At 38.2% G+C, this 24,726-nt stretch overlaps 1 protein-coding gene across 3 annotated transcripts in view; it reads left to right on the top strand.

Moving 5' to 3' along the window:
• LOC131030494 (probable phosphoinositide phosphatase SAC9) overlaps window positions 1-24,726 on the top strand; it is a 169,001-nt gene that overhangs the window by 40,081 nt on the left and 104,194 nt on the right. Inside the window, exon 1 of one of the 3 annotated variants that reach the window (XM_057961337.2) lies at window positions 10,203-10,322. The exons of the other annotated variants lie outside the window; for them this stretch is intronic. Within the exon in view, the coding sequence (XP_057817320.2) occupies window positions 10,218-10,322 (105 nt within the window). The 5' untranslated portion in view covers window positions 10,203-10,217. Of the gene's footprint in view, window positions 1-10,202; window positions 10,323-24,726 lie in introns of those variants that run through there. 3 annotated transcript variants of the gene reach the window in all.

Here is a 24,726-nt window from a genome sequence, read left to right as displayed (position 1 = left end):
ATGAACTGGGTGCTATTGCATCCAAGGATGGGAACTTGATACCATGGCAAATCTCTTTCCTCTTGTGTGCTCTAAACACCTTGTCAACACTGAAAGTAGGAACTGTTTAGGCACTCAAAACCTTTAGTTGCCCTTTAGTATTGGTCACCATAAGGCTATCCATCACTTTAATGGCGTCCTAACAATAAGCCTTGAGCACCAGCGATTCCCCGTGTACCTGCAACAATTCTTTATTTTTGATGCTTCTTATAGGTGGATAATCCTTTCCCTGTCTAGGATTCTCACCTATAGGTGCTCCCTCAACATCCTCCTACATTGGTGCTGCTAGACAACCTTTAGGAACTTCCATATCCCCAAAATGAGCTGGTAACATGAGTAATAAATGCCCTAGATGATGCTCTGCATTGGGGACGACTTCAGCCAATTCTGAGACAAAATCCTCTTGTATGGTAGCTTTAGAGTGCAGGGGCCTGATATTCCTAACCCATTCTCACCAAGCATCAATTTATCAAATCCTACTGTGCCCATTTCTTGAGAGTTGAGGATTATGCTCAGATTTTTAATAGACATTCTATTATGGCTATAAGGATCCCTAGCCTTATGTGAATGCCTTCAATGTGTCAGACTGAAGCCCAACAAGGACCCAACCAATGCTCAATGCACACACCAAGCAGCCTAGTGCCAATCTGCTGCCATCCACTGCTCCAACATGATATGCAAGACATACTGTAATGTCCCTTATTGGGATACTCCTGGTTTTACACCTGCAAATAGTATTAATCACTAAAACTGATATTTATTAAGTATCAAGAATTTCTGATAATATTCAAATCAATACATCAAAGCATCATTAATATTCAAGTCAATAACATCATTAATATTTGGATCATACCATATTCCTCATAGCAAGTCACATCGTAAATTCCTTGGAAATGCTTGCAAATGGCAATATCGAGGCTGGTTGTCCTTGAATTGCCGAGAGCATGGAAGGTGGATTTCCCTTCCACCTCTTAATCCACCTTGGAGGCTGGCCGTGCTCCTTGAGCTTGCCCAAGAGCATGGAAGGCTGGCTATCCATTCCATCTCCTGTTTAACTTCACAAGAGTACGAAGGTGGGCTGTCCTTAATCTTTCATGAACTTAGGCTTGCTGTCCTTCCTATTTGCAAGACACTTATACAAATTCTAAACTGATTTCTCAAGGAATTTGTTAGATGATTGGCAACTAAGTACCTTTTGATGAAATAATAAATTTATCCTCAAATTGCTGTAAAAAAATATTTTCTAAAAATTATTTATTGATGTTGTCAATCTATATTCTGAATTGATGTCTTGGATGATTTGATGCTAGAGTGGTTGAGACTTGAATAGTTGATGTTTGAATGATTGATATTAGACTGTTTGAATTGATGGAAGAATTGATTAATCTTTGTGCTTGCTAGTTTGAAGATTGAATAAATTGATAACTTTTTATGATGATTTGCTGATTGATTCTTTGCTTGATTTGACAAGTGATGATTGCTTTGATGGTTTCATGAGTGATGATTGAATGAGTGCTGATTTGATGCATTGCTGAGTAATGATTGATAAGTCCTTAACATTTTCATCTTGCAGCCTATTACCTAAAGCTCGAGAAGGATTTTTGTTTCTTTTTGGATGTAAGCCTCTTAAGCTTTAGTGGTGCTATGTTAATATAACTTTTCTAGATATAATAACCAGATAAAAAGATACAAACTATAACCAGAAACACCTATACCATACTAACCACTATCTAAGCAACAAACCTACCATAGAAACTAAAGAAGGCTACTAGCATAAATAACTCCTATAGCAGGGTATCGCTGTGCCTAAGAGGATAAACCTGATACATATGATATACTAAAACAAAACTTGCTGGGTAAAACGCAAATCATTGCAACATTAAGACATTTCAGACACTTCCACTGCTATGGAGGGGACATCCATCCGTCTTGCATGTGAGATTTTACATTTCGGCCAACACATTGAGTGATTCCATAGGCATCAGTTCAAGACTGCATGTCTTGTCAAAGCCATGAAATTTTCAACCTTTCAAGAGCTACACACATCACAAGGCACAAACAACTCTTTCTCCTTCTAGAATCAATATAGTATAGCGACAAGCAACCTCATGAACCCCATTAAGATGAGTGACCACTAAATTCCTTTAGCACTAGGTTTAAGTCTTTATGGTAGGCATCCAAAACTTTTACATGCTTCATTAGGGCCATAAGACATGCATTGAGAAGCCATGCAAGACATCCAATTGCTTTCATGCTGATTGTAAGACAAAGAGGATGGATATAGAGATTGTTCAAGTGAATCAGGAAGAAGAGGTAAAGTGTTATGAGTCTGATTTCAGTATTGAATACAGCACAATAAGCTGCCAAAATAAGCTTGAAATAGAGAGACAATCTGAAGAACTTGATTCTTCACTTGAAGCGTCTTGTAGTGTTGAGTTTTGTGTTGATGGGTTGAGTTATGGTTTAAATCATGCTTATGATTCAGGTGTTGAAAAGTATATCTACACATGTAACAATGATGTATGCTGGCTGCCTTGCTCTTGAAGGTACTTGTCTAGCCTTGAGTATCAAGCCCGTAGGGCTTGTTTTAGTCCATAAAGTGCTTTCGTTAACTTGCAAACATAGTCCTCATTCTCTGATAGGAGAAATCCTTCTAGTTGTTTAATGTACACTTCTTCCGGCAAGTTCACATTTAGGAAGGCTGATTTCACATCATCCTAGTAGACATTGAAGTTCTTAAAACTGGTAAGGGCTAAACATATCCTTATTGCTTCCATATGAGCAATAGGGGCAAAGGTTTCTTTGAAATTGATTCCTTCAACTTGAGCATATCCTTTGCATACAAACCTTGCTTTGTTCCTTATGGCTTGGCCATCCTTATTCAATTTGTTTTTGGAAACCCATTTAGTGCCAATGGCATTCTTGTCCTTAGGTCTTGGGACAAGTTCCCAAGTTTAGTTCTTCGCAATTTGATCCAATTCCTCTTCCATTGCCTTTATTCAATGCTTGTCTTCACTTGCTTCTGTAGTCCCTTGGTTCTATCAGAGAGCAAAGACATATTTGCATGTTCTGATGTGCTAGTAAATCTCCTCCTTGTTTGAATCTTTGTATCTTTGTCCCCAGTGATCAAGTCTTCTAGATGTTTCTTTTGGACAAATTTGGATGGGGTCTTAAATGGTGCTCTTGGTGGTGTCTTTGGCTCCCTTTGCTCAGTTGTTTCTTTCTCAATTTCTTCCTATGTTTCCTCTTCTTTGCAAACTTGAGGAACATCTTCTTGAACTTCTTTTTTATTGTGTCTTCCTTCATCAACCTTAACATTTGTACTTTCAACAACCTTGTGCAACCTCTTGTTATAGCATTTGTACGCTTTACTTCTTGTGGAGTAGCCAAGGAATATTCCTTCATCAGCTCTAGAATCAAACTTCCCTAGATCTTCTTCATCTTTGCTTATATGACATGTGCTTCCAAATACTTTGGAATACCTCATTGTTGTAGGCCTCGCTTTTCATAATTCATTTGGTGTTTTGCTATGGTTTACTCTGATTTGAGCATGATTCAAAATGTAGATTGTGTGAATCGCATCTCTCCAAAAAGTGTTGGATGACTTTGACTCATTCATGACTCTGGCCATTTCTTGGACTATTCTATTCTTTCTTTCCACAACCCCATTTTGTTGTGGAGTTCTTGCTGCTGAAAACTGTCTTCTTATCTCATGCTTTTCTTAGAAGTCTTCAAATTCATTTGAGGTTAATTCTCCTTCTCTATCTAATCTAAGACATTTGATCTTCAAACCTTATTTGTTCTCCACTGAGGCTTTGAATTTCTTAAACTTTTCAAGAGTTTGAGAATTTTCTTTTAAAAATGCGACCCAAGTCATTCTAGAGTAGTCATCAATAATACACAATACCTTTCTCCTTGCATGCTTCTTGCTTTGGTTGGACCACAAAGTTTTGTATGTATAAGCTCTAATGGTTTTATGCATTCCTTTGATTTAAAACTCACTTTAGTTTGCTTCCCAAGTTGACATTGCATGCAGGTGATGTTTGTTGGTTTATAAGTCCTTCACATGTCTCTAATGACTTTCTTACAATTGATCTTGACAAGATTGTCAAAGTTTAGGTGGCCCATTCTCTTGTGCTATAAGTAGCTCTCAGCGTCTTGCCCCATGTAACTTTTTTGGCTTTTGATTTCATTGAGGATGTAGGGATTATTAGATGTTCTATTTGCATTTTTGGCTCTTGATTTGATATCGTTTAGGATGAAATGTGAGAGTGTGCCCTTGGTCACACAATTGACTCAAGGAGATTTTGCTTCAATCCTTCAACATATATGACATTCTAAGAGTCCCTTTTCCTTTTTATATTTGCCTTAGTGTTGTTGCCAAGTTTCAACATCCCTTCATTTAGTTGTTCGAGAGTAAGAAATTTACTCGTCACCTGTCATGTGTCTTGAATAACTGCTATCAACATACCATTTATCTCCTTTGTTTTGTGCATGTAGAGTTGTTTGAACAAACATGGATTCTTCTTTCTTTCCTTGCTCCTGCTTCTTCTTTCAAATCTTAGTTGATTCATCCTTCTTCTTGTCATGAACATCCTCCTTGTTTTGTCTTGGAGGTTCAGCAAAATTAGTTCTATAAAAATCTGCTGTGTGCCCAAAATTGTTCCACCTGTAGCATATAATGCTATAATCCATCAGAGGAGCAAATGAATTATAATTCCTTTTGGTGAAACTAGGATCATCCCTTGTATAAATTTTATAATCTACTGCTTTGTGACCAAACTGATTGCATGAAAAACAATAGCTGTGAAAGAAATCATGGAACTTGGTTATATATGGCTGTCTTTGACGAAAGGCCCGTCTAAAGTTGTCCTTGTTTTCCTTTGAAGGTGGATTGTTCTTTTGTAGGACTTTATTCTTTGCCATCTTGATCTCTGCCTTTTTGTTGTTGTCCCTTTTGGTGGAATTCTTGAGAGCCTTGATGTAGCTTTTTGGATTTTCTTCATTTACCTTTTGGGGCGGATCCTTAGGCATAGAACTTGTAGCCTCCTTTGTCTTCTTTTGATCTTCAACAAAGCCAAAACCAATCTTAATAAACAGTGACCTTTGCGAATTGATGACATCATCCAATACTTTGGTGCTTTTGTCAAACTTAAAGCGTTGATGCAATTGTTCAACAAATCTCTCCAATTCCTTTCTTAAGGAGACAATTTCAAGCTCCATTTTTTCACAATCTCATTCCTTTTCCTTAAGCTGATCTCTTTTAACCTCCTCAATCTGTTTTGCCTCCTCTAATTGAACTTTCCGATCTACAATTATTTTATATGACTTATCAAGATTTTGTTTTATTTTTTCTTGAGCCTCACTAACCTCTTGAATTCGTACCTTTTGTTTTGAAATTCTTAAGCTTCTTACTTTCTTTGTAAGCATAATGGAGTTCTTCCTCAATATCTACTTCCCCTTCATCTTTATTGCTTGCCTCCTTTTCCTTTTTCTCTTCATTTTTATAATCCTTTATTTCCATTGCCATGAATGAATAATTGATTGAACAAAATAATTGGATAATCTATTCAATGATATACAACTGTATATATAGAGATTACAAGATGACGTTCCAAATTCAGAACAAGTCGTTTAAGTAAAAACTAAAAAGCTAAAAAGCTTCAAAAGCTAAATAATAAAAAGCTAACTATGTGTCTTTAATAAAGAAGTGATAGTTACACCTAAAATACTAAACAAACTAAATAAGTTGACTAAAAAGCTAAATAGCTAAATTAAGTCGACAACTAAGATGACCACTACGAATAGAAGATGACCATTATAGAATAGATATTATTTTAACACCCTCCCTAATGGTCATCGTACTCAATACCCCACAATAGACACTGCAGGTGTTTGATCACAATTGCAAAGAACACTTTCCTGCTACGGAGACCCTCCTAGGATCTGCAAAGTGTTAATGACCAAGAGTACCAAAAACCATCCAAGCTAATGTAGCCCTCATATGCGAATTAGAGATTTGGCACACACAAATTACTGAAGCCTGAAACCATGATTTTGAGGAAAAATCAACAAATTTGCAGAAGAGTACTGAGCACTATTTGCTCCAACAACTCAAAAACAGACTGCAAGATACCACGGTTGTAGATGTTTGCCCTAACAGTGCGGCCCAAAATTGACTGCAACAAAGCACAATTTTTTGAGGAAAAAAATTGATCAAAACTAGAGAACTCGTGAATCACAAATCCCACGCAAACTTCGTGTATTATACATGATTTTTGAGGAAAAAATTGTAAAAACCAACAAACAATTTTGAAGAAAAAATCGTGAAAACCTAGAAATCCCATGCAAGCTTTGTGGATTACAGATGATAATTTTTAAGGAAAAAATTCTAAACCCTGTGAACACTTTTTGAGAAAAAAAATGTGAAACCAACAAACGATTTTTCAGGTTAAAAATCGTGAAAACCTACCAAACAAGAAAGTTGCTTATCACAAAGCATAGAAGGCTGACTCCTCTTCAGAACGCTCTGCAACATGAACTTGCTCTTGTTCCTAAGACCCTCCCAGTCTAGATTGTACAAATACCAACAATTTCCTGCAATCTTTCTTCATATGGCCAAACTGGTGACAGTTGTTACACTGTACACTTTTCTTCTTTGAAGATTGTTGATATCGACCTTTACCCTTGTTCTTATCCAAAACTTCAGCTGTGAAGGCCTGTTCAGTGGACGAACTAGCATTGCTTCCAAATTGCTGCTTCCAACGATCTTGTTGTAGAATCTTGTTGCAAAGATCAGGAAACTTCAAATCAACACTAGTAGATGAGATATTGAGTGTATCAATGAAATGCTCGTAGGTTCTGGGAAGGCTTTTCAGCATGATCACGCCCATATCCTCTTCCACCATGGTACGACCTATGGCTTCCAACTAGTCACAGATGTCCTTGATCTTCGGAAGATGTGCCTGAATAGATGACTTCTCATCCATCATGATAGAAAACAACATATTCTTTAGAAAGAAAGCTCGGCTCTTGTCGGACGTTTCATGAAGATCCTTCAAAAGATCCCAAATCTCTTTAGCTGTTTTACCTGAAGGCACCTGAGGGAGTTGATCATCTCTGACTGGGAGTTTGATAAGCATGACAACCTCTCGATTTTTCGTATCATTTTTATCTTGATCTTCACCTGTTGCTTTAGGACGAGATTCCTTGCCCAAAACAATCTGATCAAGGCAACGATATTTAAATATCGATAACATGCATTGTTTCCAAGTGTTGTAGTTGAGGCCGTTGAACTTCTGACTATGTTCCAACATGATGTTGGTCAAAGATGCCATCATAGAAACTGAGGTCAACGCTAGGCAACTGGTGAAGGCACAAAAATCAAGACAAAAACTATTGATCGCAAGTCAAAAAAATGGGCTCAAAATACCCTAACACGGATATTGAGGCACAGACCTTGAGATTAATGTTTGTTGAAAACCACAGAACACCCTAGGCTGCTTCAGAAAACCCTAACAACAAAAAAACTTGAGAAAAAAAAACCGAAAAAACCTATTTCAGATTTACAGCATAAACGAATCGCAGTAGCAACCAGCACAAAGATTTGTGTCGTAGACACGACAATAACTGCAGATTGCCGTGAAATTTTTTCATAGAGGCGTCCAACTAATCCCGCCAAATAAAAAATCCCCAGAAAACAAAAAATACGTGTCATCAGAAAATCTCATCAGTGCAGATTGCAGCCAAAATTGCATGTATGGAAACCTGCAAAAATCGCGGAATCAAAATAACCCAAGTCGAAAAAAATTCCAGCTAAAAAATGGATCTGAAAATCGCGACTAAAAGTTGCAGCCGCCACCTAGCAAACACCAAACGCACTGCCGGAAAAACCTAGGAAAGCCCTAGCGTTGGGTTAAAACTGAAAAGAAAACACCAAACCGCTTGAAGAAAAATCTTGATTTTTACAATCGTGAAAATTGTGTGGTAAAACACCTTCAGCGGCAAAATAAAATCCGCCCAACAGAACCTTCAAACTTCAAATCCCAGAACATAAATTGTGATCTACAAAAATTCTTAAACCCTAGTACAAAAATCCGGCCTTAAAAAAAATTCTTCCAACAAAAGCCACGAAACCCTAGCACGAAGCCCTACAAAAAAAAATCGAACCAAAAAGATCCTTTGAATCTACAAATCGCTCAAAAGAAATTTAAAAAAAAACAAAAAAAACTCTTGGATCCAATTCTTCCAGGAAAAAAAACTTTAGGAAAATTCCACTAAAAAAAATTTCAATATGAAATTATTTTAGAATTATAAATTTTCCAAATTTTTTTAATTCATGCTCTGATACCATGAAAAATTGATTGAGCAAAATAATTGGATAATCTATTCAATGATATACAACCGTATATATAGAGATTACAAGACGACGTTTTAAATTAAGAACAAGTTGTTTAAGTGAAAACTAAAAAGCTAAAAAGCTTAAAAAGCTAAATAATAAAAAACTATGCGTCTTTAATAAAGAAGCAATAGGTACACTTAAAAGACTAAACAAACTAAATAAGTCGACTAAAAAGCTAAATAGCTAAATTAAGTCAACAACTAAGATGACCACTAAGAATAGAAGATGACCATTATAGAATAGATATAGTTTTAACAATGAAGGGTATTTCTTCCCCATCACTATTTGAAATTTCTTTGCTTCTTCTCTTTGATGAGCTATTAATTTTTCTTGAATAAAGACTCGTTTTGAATTTGTGAGAATTCTTTTTCTTTTCATATTGACCTTGCAAGTGGCTCTTCTTTTGATGATGCTTTCTTCCTTTCTTTATGTAGTGTCCTCTTCATCCTCGCTACTTTCATTCTTATCCTATTTTATCACTATTAAAGTATTTGAATGGTAACGTACTTTGATATTTCTCGGATCTTTTCTTTAGCTTTCTCATGAAGTGAGTTGCTTCTTCATCAGTTTCATTGTATGAACTATCACTTGGTTCATATACCTTGTGCTTTCCCTTCCTTGATGCTTTAAAGGGTGCCTCTCTTTTTGATGGCTTTTCTTCAATCCCCATTTCATAGGTAGTAAAGATTCAATGTAACTTGTCAACGTGTCTAGATCTTTCATTTCTTCAATTGCTGAAACTTTGGAATCAATCTTAAAGGCAAGAACCTTAGTTCCTTTTGAACAATTGCGGCTTTATCTGCTTCTTCACCAAGTCCTTTGATTTTGTTCTCGATCTTATCAACATGAAGCAAACAAGAGGTTGTAGCATTGTAAATTGTACACCTTTAATTATAGGACACTCTCTTAGTACTCATTAGTATCTCCATTCCTCTATGCATGATAGGACCTTTATTGTATTAAATTAATATTTAATCAATATTATGAGTCCTATCTCACTTTTATATATCAGCACTCTATCATTTGGGACTTTATTTTAAGTGTACCCCTTATCTTATTTCATTTCATGCTTATATGGGTCCTATGTCATTTCAAAGTTCAATGCATCTTTTCCCCCATCTAAATACTATATCTTTTCATATATATTACATTTTTGGTATTAGGGCTCTATTATCTCGCAACCCAAAAAATTTAGGCCTGTTTTGTTGGGACATAGGTGGTCGGGGCACCCATGTCTGATGCATTTTAGCTAAAATTTCAGGAGGATAATATGTTTGTCTTACCATTTCCAAAACTATCCCTGATGCGAAAATAGGATAATTCTATGTCGGCCAAAAGGTGATTTTACTTTGAGATTCCTATATAAGCAAGGTTGCACGGGTACGGGGTGTACTTGGAGACTTTGGAGACTGGTACTGGTACTGGTACTGGTACGACTATTTTTTCAAAATAGGAGACGTGGGTACTTGGAGACGCCAATTTCTTTTAAATATAATTTAATAATTTATAGAAATTCTGAAAATATGATGATATTGAACATTAAATATAATGACATTAAATATAATATAATAATTTAGTAATGGCTGTTGCAACGTTTTAAGAAATCTTTGTGACCTGCATTTGTTTTGAGCATTGTATTTTTTCCATTTGTACTACATTTTGATTATTTTGTTGCCTGTGTTTTTTTTTTTTTTAACATTTTAAGGTTTCCTTTTTTTTTGTTTGGCTTGGAGACGGTGGGAGACGGGCGGATACGTTAGCGAGAAGTCTCCTCTCTATGGAGACGTTTCCAACGAAGTTTCCGGTGCGGGAGACGCGTCCGAGTCTCCGGTACGAGTACCCAGGGGTTGGGTATGAGTACCCATGCAACCTTGTATATAAGGTATCATTCATAATTCATATCTTCTTCACACATTATTATCTCATCTCTATGCTATCATTCCAATTCAAGAGCAACTTGAATGTAAGGAGCAACAAGCCACATCAAGGCATCTTCAATTATGTTTCAATTATGATTTCATGATGGATTTTATGATGATTTATCATGTTATTGCATCAACACATGGAGGAGTTATCCTAAGAGCATTGCATCATTGATTGAAGGTATAATCAATTTAATCAATCATTCCATTCAAACATTTCAATTTCAAATCTAGCCTCTGCCCTCTCAAGGCATGCTTTCCATTTCAATTTCAAGTCAATTATAAAGTTAATTCCAAACCCAAGGTTTGACCCAGGCAAACCCTTATCAACAACACCATTTTCCTCCTTTATGTGTGCAGGTGACAGGATTTGAAGACATAGTAGACATAGTTGCAAATTTAGGAAGGGCAAACAGAGACCATACAGTTTTAGCTTTTGCATTGGTGAAAAGTGGAGGATGAGGTCACCCCAAGCCCCTGTAATGTCCCCTACTAGATATTGGCCGGTTTTAATAATAATCAATCTGTTTTAATACATTTATGATTTAAATTTATTAATTAGGATACAATTACTATTCTGATTATTTGAAACAAATCATTATTTCAATATTACAATGTGGTTGTTTCTTAATCAAGAAAATCATGAATTATATAAGTGGGATTAAGGTTGGACACATACCTTATATTGGATGAGTGTAGTCTTGGAAGGACAACCTGTACCCAAAAGGAAAGGTAAACATCTACAAGCATATCCATTCTCAATCAGTTATAACCTATTCTAATGTAACAACAGAAAGAGTGAGTATATGAGACATGAAAGGGTTGCTTGGGTCCATTATCTACGAAGTCCAAGGAATGGTTGCTTCTAACCTCATTGCTAGACTTGGTGGCCCATGTTACTTCTAACCTATACACACATTATCTTGTGAGTCTGGCATAATGAGTGTAACTAGTTCCTTGACTCCAAGAGTTCCTATGACCACTTGTGAGCCCCTTGTCACCACTGGAGTACACTTCTGCCCTCTCCCCACAAGATGCAACAAACAGATTGGACTACATCTTCAAGTGTATTTATTTTACATGGAGTAATCTTATATAAATATTGCTATTGTGTTTACAAACATATCCTGTTATATATTTATTTGCAGATTTGTATTAAATGCTTTGTCACATGAGGTCAGTTCATACCTTAGTCCTTGCTTATGCAGACTTGACTAATACGATTTGTGTTGATGCTTGGTTGCCGGCATAAGTGATTGCTTTGATCTGCTGTAGATTGCTTTCTGCTTTCTGCTATGATCCGAACTGAGATCATTTTATGGTTCAAACTGTTTTCAGATTGGAGTTTCGTCCTTATTCTTCTCTTTTCCAGAATTTCCCCTTTTCCAAGATTATTTGATGTTTCTATTATGTGTTTCCTTGATCTGTTCGTTCTATTCTTGGATTTATGTTCCCACTCTTACTTGCCTTGGTCTAATTGTTTTCCTCCTAGATTTTGTTCGAATTCCTAGTTGGAGGCTGCCACTAACAAGGATGTTACTGCCCGTAACTTATTAACAGTTCTGATCTGATATGATTGATGCTCCTCCCATTGGATGATTTGGATTCCTTCCCTTTATATCTCTCAATGTTAGGGAGAGGTCACACCTCTTCATAATGTATGCCCTTTGGCAAGAGACACACCCTTTCACCATTAGCACCCTTTTTATTGAGTGCAACTCTTCATTATTTCTGCCCCTTTGAAAGGGACTCAACCTTTTACAATTAGATTTACACTTCCTATTTAAATCAGATCTGTACTTCTGATTCCCAAATTATCCCTCCTTCAAATGAATTCTCTTCTCCCTTTTATACCTCATATTTGGGGGAGTCACAACTTATCATTTTATGCCTTTTGACCATTCATTAATTTTACTTATATTTAATTATATTCTTTTATATTTTAATTTTAATTTTTATTCCTTTTGTAGTTTTATTTTATTATTATTAAAATATATTTCAAAGTGGGGACATTACAGCACCTATGTTCGACACTTTTCCAAAGAACCTTCAGGGAAACACTCAATGACATCCTAATCCTGAACACGCATTTGTTGCCAATATTTGACACTTTAGGACAAGGGCATTTTTCCTAGATAGTGGTCAAAGCACCTATGTCCTTCTAAAGTCCCCATTTTCATGGTATTCTCGTAGTGTAGGTTGTGTTGGTTTTTGGGGGATTTTGACGCACCAGTGAGTTCAGATGGATTAATGGAGTTGAACAACACCTTCCAAGTGGTTTCAGATAACTTGTCCGAGACTATATTTTTAGCATTCACCATTTTTAGCACTTACTATTTATTTATAGTAAGTTTTGGTGTGTCTCAGATTGGGCTAGTTTGGTGTTTGGATACACTTTATTTTTAGCAGTTTCTATTTTTAGTATGTGTCTATTCTTAGCAGTTGGGTCGGTCTCTATTTCCCCAGTAGTGAAATATGTCATTATTGGATGTTAGGTGAAGTTTAATTGTGCTAAAAGAAATATATTTTTATTTTTTGTTACTTAAGTCTATTATATTGTCACTTTATGACTTAAGCGACTTATACCCCTTGGCCTAGTTGCACAACGTTGTTTTAAAAAGGGGGCCCTTTTATGTCCTTATGTGAGGTTTATTTACAAAGAAATGTTTTATCCCACATGGATTGGTAAAGAGAGCAGAGCCTCTTGAGAATGTTACAAAAGCAACTTAGTGGAGTTCATTCCTCATGCTTGGTTGGAGATTTTAAAAGTTTGTTTGCTGGAGGTTATTTCTCAGTAGGTTTGAGGACGGAAACCCTAGAGCTTGGAGGTAGTGGACGGAAACCTGTTGTCAGTTGGAGATGCTATTCAAATATGTCACTTGTGTTTCAAATTTCTGGAAATGAAGGTATTGTTGTTGAAAGACAGTTTGGGGGTTTAAAATCAGTGCTAGCTTTCAAGTGAGTTTTAAATGCACAGTTCATTATTATTTCCAGCTTAGTCATGAGTTGTGCCTATTAGATTGGAGGATTGTTTGAGGAGTTTGGAGGATTGGAGGATTGCATTCTAAGCTCTTGCTGGGCCGTACCATTGACTGATTGCATTCACTACCGGGCCATACCATTGGTTGTTTGCATTAACTGCTGGGCTGTACCTTGCTGGCCGTATGTGGCTGGAACAACATCTTGCTGGCCAAGGAAATTGCTGGGCTGTACTTGTTGTGTATGCCTCTTGTGACCCTGCTACATGCTGAGACACTACTAGCTGGGATATTGTGGAGTTTGGAGGGCATAGAAGGTGAAAGGGTGCAGATTGGAGGGTTACATATCTCTGCTACTTCAGGCTGTACTTGTTGCAGTTAGTTGGAGTGATATTAAAGGTACATATTGACTGATTTGTGAGGACAGCAGCTGATAAACTGGGACAGCACCTTGGGGGTATGTAAGAAACCATTTAGAATAATTGGTAATGCTCTTTATTGGCAATGTATAGTCTGAAGTTAATTATATCAGATCTGTTATGAAGTTGTTATCAGACTGATACGGTGAACTGAAAAATCAGTTTTGAAAGTGTTAGCTTAATATTTGTTTATATTACTTTCTTGGCTTCTATCCCTATGTTTGTTATGTATTGGCATTGATGTTCTATCATGAAACAAGAAGAAAACTCTCAAACTCAAAAAAAAAAAACCAAAAATTAGACTTGTGTGCAAAGTGTATGACAAAATGTCTAACAACCAAAACTGAAAGTAAAAGGCAGAATTTTTAGGGGACCTTTATTGTCCTGCACTTCAGACATAGGTCTCTCTTTTCATCCCCTTTCCAAATCTGAACTTTATGTTTGCATATCTGATTTGAAATTGCTTGTGCATGCCGATTCTTGATAATTTCACATCATTAACCCTAGATCTTGCTTTCAATTCACATTCTTGCAATAGCTCATTTTCAACTCAATCAAGGAGTACTGAATTCACCTTGTGCTCAACCCTTTCATAATAAGTTTGGGGTTGAGCCTATTGAGTTTATTCTCCTTCTAATGTAATCATTGTGAAATAGGTTTAGTTGCATGCATGCATAAACTTTTGAACTCCATTTCCATCCATTACAAACGCTTTTCTCTCTTCTTCTTTCATTACAAGGCTTATGAATTGTCTTCCATTACAAGGCTTATGAATTGTCTTCCATGCATTTGAAGCTTTGCCTTTTTTACTTTATCATCTCCTTCATAGATATTCTTCAACTTATCCCACCTGTCCTTAAGCTGATTTGCAATGCATTATTAGTATAATGTCTTCGTAATATATCTTTCTATTCTAGTTTAATGGTCAATATTGTAAATCTTGGGCATATTAGATTCTTCCTAATTTTGACGATCGTTTCTTAATAGAAACATCGTTCCTTTGTAATCTATAAATGAGTGATTTGTTCATTCATTAATCTAATCAAGTTTTTACCAAATACTCTCGTATTATGGTATCAAAGCTCAGGCTAAATTTTTTTTCAAAATTTTTTATAATCCTAAATTTTTTTAGTGAAAAATTTTCGAAATAAATTTTCAGTTCCTTTTTGCCTGTGTGTGATCGTGGGAGGGTCTCTGTGTGACCTCTGTCAAAACCTTGCGATTCAATATTTTTTGCTTTCATTGCTTGTGTTTAAGGGTTTTTTTAATGCATTTTTTTCGTGTTTTCTGTTCAACCCGCGTGGCCTATTGCTTCCGGTGGTCTAGATTCGGTTGGTCTTTGTTTTAAAAACCATGCTCTATCTTTTGTTTGTGGTGTTTGTGGATTTTTGTGTGATTTTTTTGCATGATTTCGTCGATTTTGTGGACGTCATTAATTGCGTCGTTTGTTCCACGATTTTTCCTGCTCACATTTGTTGAGTGATGGGTTTTCCTTTGTGTGAGGCGCACGATTTTGGATCGCCCCCACAACGTTGACTCCTATCCATCTTCAATTTGTGACTGGTTCTTTTTTTGCACAAAATTGTGATTTGCTTGTTCGCGACTTTTTTTGATTTGCAGAAATATTTTCCGTGATCTAGGTTATTTTCGACGATGGCTACTATTTTTTTGCGGAATTTTTTTGTTCTGGGTTTTGTTTCGGCCGTCTAGGGTTTATAATGAACCCTCAAGTTTTTAGCGGCTAGGGTTTTTCAGAAAACCTTTCTCAAAAAACTAATATCTTGGTTTTTCTGGGTTTCTCGAGAACTCCTTTGGGTATCTATCAGAATTTTCTGGGTCCTCAAAAAGCCATACATTGGGATCCGTGCTGATTTTTTTCATTCCACCTTGAAATCTATGTTAGTTTTCTACTTCAGTTGTGTACGCATTGCATTTATGCGATTTCACGCATCTCCTACCTCGATATTCGTGTCATCATTCAATCAACTAGCTTTTACCTTAGTTTTTAGTCATGGTATCTTTGATGAATATTCTACTCGAGGGGGGTCAAAAAGTCAACGACAAAAACTACAATACCTGGAAACAGCGGATGCTCACAATATTTGAGTATTGCGTTATTGATCAGTTGGTTCTTGGAAAGGTCTCCCGTCCCACTGCAGCTGGTGCTGATCAAACAAAGTTTGATGAACAAAATTGTGAAGCCAAGCTCTCAGTGACCAATGATCAGCTTCCTTAGATACCTTCCGGCAAAACGACTGCCGAGATATGGGAGCATCTCAAGAAGTTGAATGAGACGTTTGATAAGAGTAGAGCCTTCTTTTTGAAAAATATGCTCTTCTCTATTGTCATGGATGAGAGAAAATCCCTTCAGGATCATCTCAATCAGATCAAGGAAATCTGTGACCAGTTGGAAGCCATCGGCCGAAAAATGGAGGACATGGTTGTCATAACCTTGAAAAGTTTGCCCAAGTCCTATGAGCATTTTGTCAAAACACTCAACATCACTTCAACCGGTGTTGATCTAAAGTTTGTTGATCTCTGCACTAAACATTTGCTGCAGGATCAGTGGAAGCAATAGTACCAGCTCATCCTCTACAAAACAAGCATTTGCAGCTAAATCCCTTCAGAAGGATAAAGGCAAATCACAGTCTTCTCAACATAAATTGTCTGCTTCGTCATCAAAAGGCTCGAAAAAGAAAAATGTTCAGTGCAATTGCTGCCATAAATTTGGTCACATGAAGCTCGAGTTTCGTAAACGCTTGGCTGTATAGGCTAAGCAAAGTGGCTCACAGCCAAAAGAAAATGTAGCAGAGCACATTGAGTAGAGCGAGTCTTCATTTTACGCCTTCATGGCTAAAAGACTTGCAAACCATGTCAAATCCTTTGCCTAGTATATAGATTTAGGTGCCTCACGCCATTTCACTCATCGCCGAGATTGGTTCATTGATTTTCAGCCTTACTCAGATTCAGTTATTTTTGAAGGAGGGGAAGAGTACACCATTGTCGAAAAGGGCAATGTGTAGTTTCAGTTTGGAGGGAGGAAATGGATTTTCCTCAACGTGTACTATGTTCTAGGAATGGAACTCAACCTTCTCTCAATTAGTCAAATTCTGAGACATTTTCCTCGGCTCAACGTGACCTTCAGTTCACATCAATGCAGTATCATTGATTGGGAGACTCAATCTATTGTTGCCATGGGTCTTGAGGATCATGGTTTATTCAGACTCGTTGATTCTAGTGATTCTCAGGAGCTTGCCATGGCAGCCAAGCGCTCCTCTGTTAGTACACTCTAGCATCAACATTATGGGCACTTAAATGTGCAGTATCTTTCTTAGCTTGTTGGGGAAGATCTTGTCATCGGATTGCCAGAAATTTAGACCTAGAACCTCGGAGTTTGCGGAGTATGTCAGACTGGCAAGCAACATCAGACTCCGTTTTCGGATGGCAACTCTAGAGAGCTTCTAAGGTACTATGACTTGTCCATACTGATATCTGTGTACCTATGGCTACTCCTTCTGTTATTGGGTCTAGGTATTTTCTACTTTTTTTTGATGATTATAGTATAAAAATGTGGGTGTATTTACTTAATTAGAAATCAAAGTTTTTTTTGTTGTATTTCAAAAATTCAAAGCACTAGTTGAAAAAGAGTCTGGTCAACCTATTGTTACTCTTCGGTCTGATAATAGTGGAGAAATCTGTTCTTCTGCCTTCTCCCATTTTTGTGAACAACATGGCATCAAGCACCAACTCACTACACCTTACACCCCTCAGCAAAACGATGTCGTCGAGTGGAGAAATTGCACGATTACCAAAATGTCTCGGACTATGCTTGAACATAAGAGTATTCCGAAGAAGTTTTGGGCTGAAGTAGTTAACACTGCCATCTATCTTTTGAATCTGTCTCCTATTGTGGCTATGAAGAAGAAGACTACGGAAGAGGCTTGGTCAGGTCGCAAGCCTAGAATCAGTCACTTGAAAGTTTTTGGCTCCACTGCTTTTGTTTGGATCCTTGATGCTTAGCGCACCAAGTTGGATGCCAAGAGTCAGAACTCATGCTAACTGGCTACAGTGATACGCACAAGGCCTACCGCCTGGTTGACATTGAGACATATCGTATCATCTTCAGTCGTGATGTGGTTTTTGATGAGGAATGAGGGCCATTTCAACTCTCTCCTCCAGTTGTGGATTTAGAGGATCAGCCTTTGAAGGCTTCAGACTTGGGTGTCCGTCTTCCATTAGGTCCACCTGATGGGAGGGTTCCACCTATTCCAACTCCTGCACCTACACCTGTTCCTTCTCCTGCAGGATCACCTCGACACATAGTTGCTCCACCTGACTTTCCTTAAGATTCCTCTCATCTTCTGTTTGATGAACTTGATCCTGATGCACCGCCTGCATTTGATGTTGGCACTTCTACTCTCCGGCCTAAATGGTGGGCTAAGACAATTGCTGATCTTCATGATGATGAGCTCATTGAGGGTAGAACCACTCGGAAGAAGAGCAAGCAGCTTGATTATGTCAATTTTGTTCTCATGGCCAATATTCATAGTGTGTATGAACCACAAACATACATAGAGGCAAAAGGGATGCCTGAGTGGGAACAAGCTATGGCAATTGAGCACTAGAGCTTGCTGAAAAATAACACTTGGGTTCTGTTAGATCTTCCTCGAGGGAAGAAATCCATTAGATGCAAATGGGTCTATAAGGTCAAATACAAGGTTGATGGTACTTTGGATAAGTACAAGGCTCGTCTCGTTGCCAAAGGCTTCTCTCAGCGTGAACGAATTGATTACGAGGAGATCCTTGCTCCGACAACAAAGATGAGCACCATTAGATTAGTCCTAGCCATGGCTGCTCAATGTGGTTGGAAGTGTTGGCATTCTACACTCTAGTGAGAAATGATGGTGTTGTCATTGATGGCAACCTACCGGCAACCTACTGGCAACCTTCAGGCAACCACCCGACATTCATCTGGTAAGCCATCGGAAGGCACCGACACCGGCATACACTTCACTGGCAGTGGCACCAATGCATACCGACACCCCAGCCGACATGAATAAACTTTTGTTTATTGTATTTAATTGTAAATATCTTTTTGTAAAGCCGACATGGCATATTGTACTAGACTCATATATGTATGAGATCTTGTAAATTATTTTGAAAGAGGATGATATAGAGGATGGAATAGGAGATGAGATAGGAATATGCGAATGCATAGGACAGATTTTGTATAAGGTTTATGGTTATAATATGAGCTTAAACCGGTACTGAACCTGGCATAGTTGATGCTGATTTGAAGTAGTACATTGTATTGGATTTTCATAATCCATTTTGTAAGTCAGTGAGACTTCTATTTTGTAGATTGAGCAGTGAGCTCTAGGCAGTTGGCCTTCCTGCATGTGCAGGCCTCTCATTGTAAGTAATATTTATTCATTGGCCAGTGAGTGAATATTGTGGGTCACAAATCCCACCGAGGTTTTTCCCACACCGGGTTTTCTCGTTAAACATCTTGTGTTATGGTGTGTTTTCTATGCTATCTTTATTATTCTTGTTTACTTCATTAATTCTTATATACCGGTACACTGTCCTGGAATGCAAAATAATTAATAAGGTTAAATATTCTGTAAACCGGTTAGATATTGATTTACCCCCCCCCCCCCTCTCAGTATCTTTGGGACTATCATTAATCCTAACAGGAAGGTCCATCAGATGGATGTCAAGAGTGCCTTCCTGAATGGTGAGTTACAGGAAGAGGTCTACATGACGCAACCTCCCGAATTCAAGGTTGCCATAAAAGAACACCAGGTACTCAAACTGGTGAAAGCACTCTATGGCCTGAAACAGGATCCTTAGGCACGGTACATGAAAATTGATAAGTGCCTCATAGATTAGGGTTTCCAGAGGAGTCCTTCTGACTCAAATCTATATGTCAAGACTACTGGCAGTGATATCATCATTCTAGTTATCAATGTTAATGATCTAATCATCACTGGCAACTCGACATATTTGATTCAGGGAATCAAGCAGAATTTGTGCAAGTCTTTTGACATGATTGACCTTGGGCTTTTGCATTATTGCCTAGGTGTTGAGGTTTTGCAGCAGTCTCATGGCATCTTCATCTCTTAGTTCAAATATGCCAGGTCTCTCTAGACGAGTTTCGAATGTAGGACTGTAAACCTGCATCTACACTTAGAGAGAAAGGACTGAAGTTGTTGGCCAAATCTGGTTCTCTGGTAGAAAATGAATCCGATTTCAGGCAACTAGTGGGCAATTTAATATATCTCACCTCCAATAGACCTAATTTGAGATTTACAGTGAGTTACATATCCTGCTTCATGATAGCTCCTACATCAGAACATTGTGCTGCAACGAGGCAGGTCCTGCACTATGCCAAGGGCACTTCAGACTTTGGTATCCTTTATGGACGGACCAAAGATCCCAGACTCATCGATTTCACAGATTCAGATTGGGCAGACTCTGTTGATGACAAAAAGTTTGGCTTCGACGAATGCTTTCAAATAGTCAAATCAGCTTGTGAGACAGTTTGGCTTCGACGAATGCTTTCAAACATCCAACTGTCTCAAGCAGGTCCTACAACCCTCTTTTGTGTAAATCAAGGGGTGTTGAAACTAGCCAAAAATCGAGTTGCCAAAAATTGAGTCTTCCATGAGTAGACCAAGCACGTTGAGCTTCATTGTCACTTCATCCGCAAGCTGGTTGAAGATGGATCCTTGGATTTGCAGTATGTTCCTACTGAGGACTAGATTGTAGATATCCTTACCAAGTCCCTACCTCCGGATAAGTTTATTGAGTTTAGGGGGCAACTTGGTGTCGTAGATAGATTAACAATTAAGGGAGGGTATTAGTATAATATCTTCGTAATATATCTTTCTATTCTAGTTTAACAGTCCACCAATTTGTGAATGATTGGTCATCACCTTCCCATCACCCCCTGACATAGTTCCAGGGCTCGCCGAGTCGTGGCGAGTCCTGAGCCGAGTGACCCTAGCCGAGTCTCAGGGACTCGTGACTCTCTAGGACTTGCTCTAGGCAAAAATCACTAGAAATTGGTTTTTATGCCGAGTTCTGCTGAGTTTTTGCCAAGTCCTATCGATTTTTTGCTAATACTCGAGTCGGGTCAGCCTTGTCGAGTCCACGTCGAGTTTGAGTCTTGTTTATTCAGCCCCTGATTATTTAGCCGTAGAAGCAGATCCCTCCTCATATATGCTGGAGTGTTTGGAAAGAAAGAAATAACAGAATATCCAGGGATGTTCAAACCTCCTCGGATAATGTTTTTAATAGCTGCTTCAAGATGATCATTGACAATATCTCAGTGACTAGATGGAGAACCCCCTCGCACACCCCTAACCCGACTGATTGGAGAATTGCTGAACAGTGGAAACTTCCCTCGGAGTTTAAGTTGTTTAACAACACTAAAAAGATCAACAGGAAAAGGACCAAATGGGAAGCCCCAAGTCCCTCATGGCACAAATTAAACTTTGACGGGGCAGTGCACAATAACAGGCAAGCGGGAGGTGGTGTTATACGAGATCATCAGGGTGGTCTTATTGCTGCCTTTGAAGGAATCCTGAGGAATCATACTGTTAATCAAGCTGAGGGAATGGCCCTTTTATGGGGAATGGAGTTTGCCACTACCATAGGTATCAAACGACTTGAAATTGAAGGGGATTCAAAAATAAGTATTGAGGCTGTCAAGGGTAGAACTATGGCGGGTTGGAAGGTAGATGCGATTATGAGGGATACCAAAATTCTTATAGCTAATCTCGATAGCTTCACTATCCACCACATTTATAGAGAAGGAAATGTGGTTGCTATCGGCATGCTGCTAGAAGGCTTACTGTTTTGGAGGAGCTTTGAACCGTTGCCAGTGATCACCAAGGAGATCTTGGAGAAAGAAAAGACTAAGTCTTAATGTTGACCCCCCTCCCTCCACTTTTCCCTTTAATCAGTTATTATCTGATGAGGATCATAAATTACCAAATTTTGAATTTGAAGTCGGATCCCGCCAATGGTGGGATGAATATGCCACGTAGCGGCACATGGCCTATTCATCTTTCCCAAAATAATTCAAGTGGATTAATTAATGATTTTATCTACTTGTGGAGTACTGATATCGGAAAAGGCAATATTTTTTTAATCATCCGGTCTAATGAGATTGGTAGTGATGAAGGCGACAACTTGTCTCGGCTAAGTCACATTGGGTGGATTGATGGTTCGCACGAGCGGAATAGATCTCAGCCTTGGGAGATCTGCTCAAATGCTACTTGTAATAATCATGGTGATTATTACACCGGTTTATATCGAAATTTGCTGGGTTTGCTTCTGGACTCTTCTTTGGCTATTGAGCGACTCTGTTTTCTCCTTGGCGTGCTTCTCTTTACTACTACTAAGCTGGAGGAAACAATAATGGGGGGTGACAGACTGAGACTTGAACCGGATAAAACAAATGATTTCAAAGCTAGGTCGACGGTTTGGTTTGTGCATGGAAGGAGGTATTAATAAGTTCATGGAGAGCATGAAAGGCAATGACGAGAGATTGTCTAAACAGTTTGTGGTTTCCTGGGAGGACAAAAGGGTCACTATGGGTGGCATTTCGTTTCAAGTGAATGAGGAGGTCATAGCTCAGGCAACGGGCCTTTCCATGGAAGGCCGAAAATAGAAAAAGAAGAGTCGTATCTCGGACACCTCTAGTCTAAACCAATTTTTCCGTGAAGGTGAGAACCCTGTGAAGCGGGTTGGGGGATTCAATCGAGAGGAGCTTCCGTCTCCATGGGACGAGGTGTGCCGTCTCCATGGGACGAGGTGTGCTACATCATTATGAAATATTTCACTCTTGAAGGGTGGTATGGGGTTTTCTATTACTACTACTTCCCTTGGGACCTTATTTGTATTCCTTTTTATCAATTGCATTCTATGGCTGCTAACGTGAGAGATGTTGTTGAGGCTAAGAAGAAAAACAAGGATTATACCATTTTCCACCAAGGCCTTATCCTTCGCCTGTATAACTTCCATCTGGCCCTTTGCCCTCCCCGCTCGATTTTGGCTCAAAATGTGTCGGAAAACCAGTCCCTGCCCAAGACTGCTGCAAACCCTGAAAAAAGCTCTACTCTCCTTCTCGAGCCTAGCTCCTTCGGCAAGACATTCAAGAAGCGTGCTTGCCACTTGGAGGATTCAAAACCCTTCGAATCCAAGAAAGTGAGAATCCAAGAAATTGAATCCGATGTGGAGATCACTGATGAAGCCAACACTCCCCGTCGCTCTGTGAGACTGGCGTCCAAACCTCTTGAAAAAGAGAAATCCTTTAAGGAGCCCTCCTCTTCCCATTATATGGGGATTAACCCCTCTGATAATGCGGCCCTGTCTCACTCTACCTCGGCCCCCCATTTTGATAGCTCTACCCATGTCTCTGAGAGCCCTAAAAACCCTGGGATCTCGGATGTTGATCCCAAGTCTCAGGCCAATTCCCCTTCCCCTACCCTCAGGTTTGAGAAATGGAGGTTATTGAGGAAGCTAGAAGTATCAAGGAGGAAGCGGATGGCAAGCTACTGGATCTAGAGAAGAAAGTGGACGCGCTGAACGAACAAGTGGAGGAAATTGCCAATAGAGTGAATGTCGCCGAAAAAAGACTGCAGGAGGTCACCAGATTTGCGCTGAATGTCATGCACATTTTTGTGACCACTCTGTGTCTTTTGCAGGAAAATACCCATAAAGGTAAAAAGGAGGAAGAGGACTACAAAGACCTCTTCAAATTTGTCACTAAGGAATGGGCTAGGAGGCTCCTACCCAAGATGAGTCATGGCAAAAGGAAGTAGGGATGTTAGCTACTTGGTGGTTTTGTGAGTTTTTGAATGGCCTTCGTGGCCTTACAGGTTATAGTTATGGTTATACTGCTTGCTGGATAAGCTTGGACTTGTTTATCTTTAGCCCTGCGTGGCATATTTTATGGTTTACTACGACTCTTTTAAACTCTGTTAATATGGGTAGAAATTTTAAAGTTTTTGATAGAGTAAAGTTTAGGAAGCTGTGATTCTCTTGTTTCTCTGCTAACAGTTGCTCGTCTGCTGTTAATGTGACTGTATCTGGGTCAGCCCCCTTGTTTTGGCTGCTTTTAATATAAAAAACAGTCAATATTGTAAATCTTGTACATATTATATTCTTTCTAATTCTGACGATCGTTTCTTAATAGAAACATCGTTCCTTTGTAATCTATAAATGAACGCTTTGTTCATTCATTAATTTAATCAAGTTTTTACCAAATACTCTCGTATTATGCATAACATTCACAAATTCATATTTGGATAATCCAGACAAAATCCCATGCATGGCTTTCGTGTTGTTCTCACTTTCTTTGTTCGTTAGATTGTATTGTACTAGTTCATCTACTAGATGCCCCATTTATATTGCCATTTTTATCGACCTCACTTCGTGCTCTACTAGAATTGTCCTTGGCAACCTCACCAAATGTTTTGTACCTTATTCAATGAGCTTTGAATGTAATGGAGTAATAGAAGAAATAAAACTATTAAAGTTTCACACTAGCAATTTACATGAAGATATTTCAGTATATCTATTCATAGGCTTTATATATAAGTTATGTTAAAGGACTGTCCTTACATGTAGTCCCTATTAGAATATTTAATTATTATTTAATTAGTATTTTAATGCTCATTCGTGTAATTTTTTCTTTATTTAGTTTTCTATTTTTAGAAGCAGTCGTTTCTTTTTAGAAACATCACCGCTTGTAATCGCCTATTTAAACGGCTCTATAACTGAATAAAGTTATCCGATTATTTTGTTCAATCAATTTTTCAGTCCCTTTTCTTGTTTACAATAGAAGTATATGAAGTGGTTGATGGTTGATAATTACCAATTGCTTACATTTGAGAAGCTAATTACATCGACTATCAAAAAACTAATAGAATTATTTTGCTAACTACTCCATGCGC

The sequence above is a fragment of the Cryptomeria japonica genome, chromosome 2, assembly GCF_030272615.1.
Source record: "Cryptomeria japonica chromosome 2, Sugi_1.0, whole genome shotgun sequence".
NCBI lineage: Eukaryota > Viridiplantae > Streptophyta > Pinopsida > Cupressales > Cupressaceae > Cryptomeria > Cryptomeria japonica.
Note: the sequence above shows the minus strand (reverse complement) of the source record. Positions and strands in the feature narration are given on the sequence as shown.